This window comes from Sebastes fasciatus, chromosome 9 (genome assembly GCF_043250625.1).
Source record: "Sebastes fasciatus isolate fSebFas1 chromosome 9, fSebFas1.pri, whole genome shotgun sequence".
Lineage (NCBI taxonomy): Eukaryota > Metazoa > Chordata > Actinopteri > Perciformes > Sebastidae > Sebastes > Sebastes fasciatus.
Genome location: NC_133803.1, coordinates 17,256,813 through 17,262,624, shown reverse-complemented (window position 1 = coordinate 17,262,624; position 5,812 = coordinate 17,256,813). Strand labels below are relative to the sequence as shown.

General features: G+C 41.9%; 1 protein-coding gene across 1 annotated transcript; it reads right to left on the bottom strand.

The window, feature by feature from the left end:
* agpat4 (1-acylglycerol-3-phosphate O-acyltransferase 4 (lysophosphatidic acid acyltransferase, delta)) lies at positions 1-5,522 on the bottom strand. The gene is made up of 9 exons (XM_074646340.1): positions 5,299-5,522; positions 3,966-4,147; positions 3,095-3,264; positions 2,831-2,992; positions 2,584-2,737; positions 2,344-2,446; positions 2,177-2,252; positions 1,805-2,003; positions 1-457 (listed from the first exon to the last, which is right to left on the bottom strand). Exons 2-9 carry the CDS (start codon positions 4,141-4,143, stop codon positions 366-368), a joined length of 1,134 nt encoding a protein of 377 aa, XP_074502441.1. The 5' UTR covers positions 4,144-4,147; positions 5,299-5,522; the 3' UTR covers positions 1-365.
* Positions 5,523-5,812: the final 290 nt, after the last annotated feature.

The window sequence follows — 5,812 nt, the reverse complement described above, 5'->3', positions numbered from 1 at the left end:
CATGAAAATTAATTTATTCTTTACATTACAATCAAAGAGGTAGTCCATTTTACATTGGTTACATTTTAATTCCAGAAAAGTTTTGTCTTGACTGTACTCAAATATTTACACTTTGATTTGAAGTCAGATTTGATCTCGCCTCACGTTCTTATCAGAAGTTTACCAAAGGGAGCTGCCCACCATATTCCTGTTTCATGATCTTGCACCTTGAGCTTCTGCAGCATAGCATTAAGACGAGACTACGCTGTCTGCATTGTGCTTTGAAGCAGGTTTGTACTTGTCGGACCAGTTCTGTCAGACTGGTGTTTACACATTCGGTTGCCGGCATTTGTGCAAAGAAGCAGCTCAGAGTAGGTCGGAAGTCTTTAGTTGTTGTTTAGAGGAGCCGTTTTACTCCCATAGCTTGAGCCTCTGTCAATCTCAGTCTGGCCAATCATCCAGCGAACTCCCATTGAAGCTGTGAAGGAAAGATTCAGAAAGGGTACATTTAGAACATTGTTTGAGTGAGTTAAAAAGACGTGGTGGATGTGGCTATTTTCACAGCAAATTCCATTTTTTTGTCTCCACATGCTGTGATCAGATCTCACTTCACAGCTCTACATGCAAATAAACACGTAGTAAACACGTGGCTAACACAGCAGACGTTGTGACGTAATATTACAGGAATGTCAGTTAGGCAAGGCAAGATTATTTATATAGCACCTTTCATACACGAAGGCAATTCAAAGTGCTTTACAGATATAAAAGCAAGGTAAAAGAGCACAAAGGGCATAAGATAAAAACAAATAAAAGAATATAAAAGTATAAGTTAAAAGAAAAAAATTAAAAGGATATTAAAAACAATCAAAAGACAGTAAAGTGCAGCATTTGATCAATTAAGAAAAGCATCTGAGAACAGTTTGGTCTTGAGTCTAGATTTGAAAGTGGCCGCTGTTGGTGCATCTTTGATCTCATCTGGAAGAGCAGTAATATTCTATATATATTTGTGATTTGGGTACATTTTATTAACATCAAAATAAGAGGATATTGTATGGGCGGTCCCCGGGGGCCTCCGCTCCGCCGGCACCGCTGCCTTTGCCAGGCAACAGCGGGGTACATAGCTTCAGAGAGCCGGGGAAGAGAGCGAGCGGGCGAGCGGTTGGTTGTCAGCTCCGTGCAAAGTGCAAAGTTTGCACATTGCGTGCCTTATCTGATAGTCTGTACATATGTAGCCTATAGATAAGATATATTTTATTAATATACAGACGTACCGACATAATACAGTAGAGCACAGAAGTCGTTTCCATTACACGTGGCAGACGGGCGCTCGCATCTGCCTGTCTATTCACATGAGGAGCGCAGTGACCCCGTGGATCCCAGCGGGACGTCAGCTGAGTAGGCGGTTCTTAATGTGGCCCAGGACACATTCACGTAAACACTGCTAAAAGAAATGTGGTCATATGTGGCCCAGACCACCTCTGAATGTGCAGTGATCGGATCTCAATGCGTCTTGAGTGCGTTCACACCTGTACTTAAAGCTGTCCACTTGTGATCCGACTACTGAGGATGCATGTTAATACCAGGTCTGAACAGGGCTGATACAGATGGATGAATGTTTGAGTACATGAATGCTGAATGTTGTTAGGGACCATGCTCCCAAGACTGATGAATCATATTTTCCAAAAAAGGGGACTTACATTTGAGTTGTCAAAATCTGCTGCTTTACATAACGTTTGGACAAAAAGCAGCTGGTTAAATTGAGGGGAAAGACTTTTATACCCATTTCAGGATTACGTCACCTTGTGCATGAATGCATGAAACCAACCTGCAGAGCAGAGAGCCACAGAAACTAAGATGGTGAATATCGATCCAGAGCTGACCAGTTGAGCGAGTAGCAGGCCTAGAGGGTAGAGGAGCAGGCAGGCCCAGAAAAGAAAGTTGATCAAGGCCCAGGGTCGGCTTGGAGGGCTCACTGTGGGGCCGGGGAAACGCCCTGTTTGTATGTAGTGCTCCTGAAAGCTATCCTGTTGACACATTAATGCAAACACAACTCAGTATCAAAGTCCTTAATAGAAGAACATGGTTAAGTTTGCTTGTCCTTTGAAAAAGCCATGTTGCTATCAATGTCTCTAGAAAAGTGTTAGGAGCCAAAATGTAACTACCAGAGGCTAAACTTCCACCTTCAACACACTCTTACCTTTTCCTGGTAGAGTTTGTGGAGCCACGCAGCACACTCTGCCTCATCTTCTGGGATCGACTCTAGAGGGATTCTCCTGCAGGGAAGAGGGGGAAGTCAGATCTCTCAGATAAACAATGAGTACAGCAAACAGGAAAATGAAACGTAGCAAAAACATTTCTTTGTACCTCACATATAAATCTGCGTCATATTTTTTCCCATTAAGAACTCCAAGCAAGGTTGGCACTTCGTTGTTTCTGAAGTTCAGCGTACAGTCATAAACAGCTGCAGCTATACGAGATAAAACACACAGCAACAGTTAACTACAACTCATTTGATTTGCAAATCCCTCTGGCCTTTCCCTCTCAAAGACATCCACACAGTATCTGGTATTTACTGGTGGCCATATCTAAATGATGGACACTCACCAGTTCCTCTGAGGTTTTGGACAGTTACCCAGAATCCTTTGGTCCTGGGCAGAAGATGATGCTTCAGTTTGGGTAAACCTTTGCTCTCAGCCACCTGCATGCTGAGCTGGTGCTTCTTCGGTGTGAAGCGTGTTCCTTCACAGAAAAGCAAGAACTAGCCCCAAGAAGAAACATTGTTTGTTAATATCATTATTCAAAATATCTCTGTAACATCAACGTAATATATATTCCGCAGGCCAAAACGTACCCAGAAGTTTGCTGGGTAATCCCGCAGGTTCTGAAGACTCTGAGCCACCGTCCTTCGGTCCTCCTCCCACTTCCTCTTGCAGAAAACGATCTCAAGGAAGTACCACATCCAGCCGATAACAGGGACATAACGCAACTCTTTTTTGGCCAACACTTTTGAGCTCTGGGGAAAAAAAAGATGAACATTTAAAGCATGTTAAGGAAACTGAAGGGTAGCACTGTAATGAAAAAAAAAACTCAAGATTTTGGGGATACTTTCTCTTACCCCAAGAACTCCGAATCGGTCACAAAAGGTCCAGCCACACAGGAAGTCAATCTCGTATCTGTGATTGAGAACCGCAATTGCAGTCTCTTTTCCAAACAGGTGAGAACTCTTTGGGTCTGTGTAGAGCGTGCACTCTGTCCCAGACCACCACTCCAGGAGAACTACCAACTCTGAGGATCATTAGGACGGAAAGAAAAGTCTTTGTTACGTGAACAAAACGGTAGTTTATTGGTAGTCATGTTACAAAGTTACCACTGAAAAGACTAGGGATGCACCGATCCGACTTTTTCACTCTCGATACCGATAGCGATACCTGGGCTTTGGGTATCGGCTGATACCGAGTACCGATCCGATACCAGTATTTAATTAATAAGCTGTATGCCTCACTGTGTGGAAGTGATTGGGATCATTCTTTTATGTGTAAGGCAACAACAGGCTTGATTTAAACATTGCTTTCCTAACTTTGTAAAACAAAATGTAACGAATAAATATATAGATAACATAACATCAATTTTGTGAATTGTTATTTATTATTAAAATAATAAATCGTGCACCAACAACTTGGCAAAAAATCTTCAAAATTAACAGGAGTTACAAGTTAGCTGTAAATGCAGCAACAAATTGGTCAAAACTTAAACAGGAATTAAAATTACAGTATACAATGTATATAGGATATAAACATAGAATTTAATTGAATAAATCGGCCCCATTGTCACCAATATCTGATCCAGCTATTTGAGTCAGTATCGGCCCGATAACCGATCCAGTATTGGTATCAGTGCATCCCTAGAAAAGACAGATTTCTTCCCTTCCAAAAACAGCACCAACAGACTTCAGCATCATCTCTGTGGCAGAGTAACAGAGTACTTACGGCTGCTGACGCAGTAGCCCAGTTTGATGTTGATCCTGCGGGCCAGCTGCTTACTGACCAGCCACAGAGGTAAAGTACAGATCTGCAACAGGTTGATAATGATGCCGCTAACCAGGAACACATAGCAGATGATCAGGTGGCTCAAGAACTGGGATTTCAGCAGCTGCAGGAGGCCCATTGTTCTGTAAAAGTTTGCACAATGTTAAAGCATTAATACATAACTATTGCTTCATGACACACCAGACTGGAGAGGACAAATTTCATCATTCAGCTCTGTCAGACAGAGATATCAGCTAGTGTTTGCCCCAGGCTGTGACAGCAACCGTTCACACAGCAGCGCTCAGCCCACTCTGACATAAAGGTTTCCTTTGACTGAACTTTCTCGTTTCATCGGCTGAATGGAGCCTTTGAGCCGGACCGTGCATAAACGGCCAATCACAAAGCAAAAAAAAATTGCTCCTGACAGTGACCTTTTCAGGGATGTGGGGCACTGTACCATCAACTACTCATATAGCCCAACCCACAACTGTTTCGACAGAGCATTTCATAAAAGTCAAGGCAATATCAATTTATGATGCAAGCTCTGTGTTAATGGATCAATGTGCTCTGAAAGGTCAGGCCAATCATACTAGCAGCTTATGAGGAGGTTACAGTTCCCATTGTCAGAAACAAACACACACAGAAGCTCTATCATTATTTACCATCAAACGGTTTCCAATAGTTAAACAGAGACCTGCAAGTATGCAAAGTAAATGTCAACAAACAATCATCCAAAAGGCCTTACATTTAACATATTCAAGCAGCATTTACATGAAGGTGGTGAGATGAGAAGAAAATAAATAAACTCGGAAAAAAGTTTTAAATGAATAAAGTGTAAAATTGCCAATATGTCTTGCTTGTTTCTTGTTACTGGTAGAGAGTTCAATCATCCAATCCACCAAACAACTCAAAACAAGAGTCAATACCAACAGGAGAATACACTGTTTACCATTGGCAGAGCAAATTTTGGCAAATTTTTCTTGGGCGCTACCCACATAATCAGCTGTGCTGCTCATCCCACAAATGCATGATCCTCACAAGTTGGACATCATTGTGAAGGTAAATAAACAGGCTTTCCAACGATGTAAAATACAATGCCAATTAGAATCGTAAAAACAGAGAAATAATCCACCAAACACAAATTCCCAAACTTTTCCCCCCCCAGTTTATAAACAACTGGCCCCAAAAGCAAACAAAATAGGACAAATATGATTTTAAGGTCATGTCATTATACTCACCTATGACAAACAATAAAAAGCAGACCTTAAATTATTCTGAAACACCTGATATTTACCTTGATCAGAGAGCTGTATTCCCTCAGAGACCCCTCAACCTTTGACCTATGATGGCAAACCAAGTCTTCAATTTATGTCCGTGCCAGTTGGAGTTAACGTTCCTGTACTTCTTGTTCTTCAGATTTTATTCAAGGTTTCATTCAACATGTGTTCTCGCCTGTCAAACGACTTGTAGAAAGAAAAACTTCCTTGCACAAGTTACCACACCCATCTGAAGGCCACGCCTGGACCGAGGATGGTCTCCATCAGATGCTTCCTGGAATAACCTCTGGAGGCAGGCGGGCTGCAAAGATCGTCTATGCTTTGCAAGATAAATCAAAATACAGTGCGACAGTGCATTGCTTTCGGTTTTGAGCTAAGGATAGCAACAGTGCATTTAGTTTGTGGGTGATTTAGCCCAAATAAACCTTCAAAACATAAACTACTTTTTATCAGGACGCCCATAATCTCGCCAGATGTTGTTTCTCGGTGCCACAAACTGGGATTGAGTGAGACCTCTTGTTGATTTTTCTC

Coding starts and splice junctions, on each gene's coding strand:
- agpat4 (XM_074646340.1), bottom strand. CDS start 4,143: ATGGGCCTCCTGCAGCTGCTGAAATCCCAGTTCTTGAGCCACCTGATC. Junction 2,738..2,830: donor ATTACCCAGCAAACTTCTGG/GTACGTTTTGGC, acceptor TCTTGGGGCTAG/TTCTTGCTTTTCTGTGAAGG. Junction 458..1,804: donor TGTGGCTCTCTGCTCTGCAG/GTTGGTTTCATG, acceptor TTTCCTTCACAG/CTTCAATGGGAGTTCGCTGG.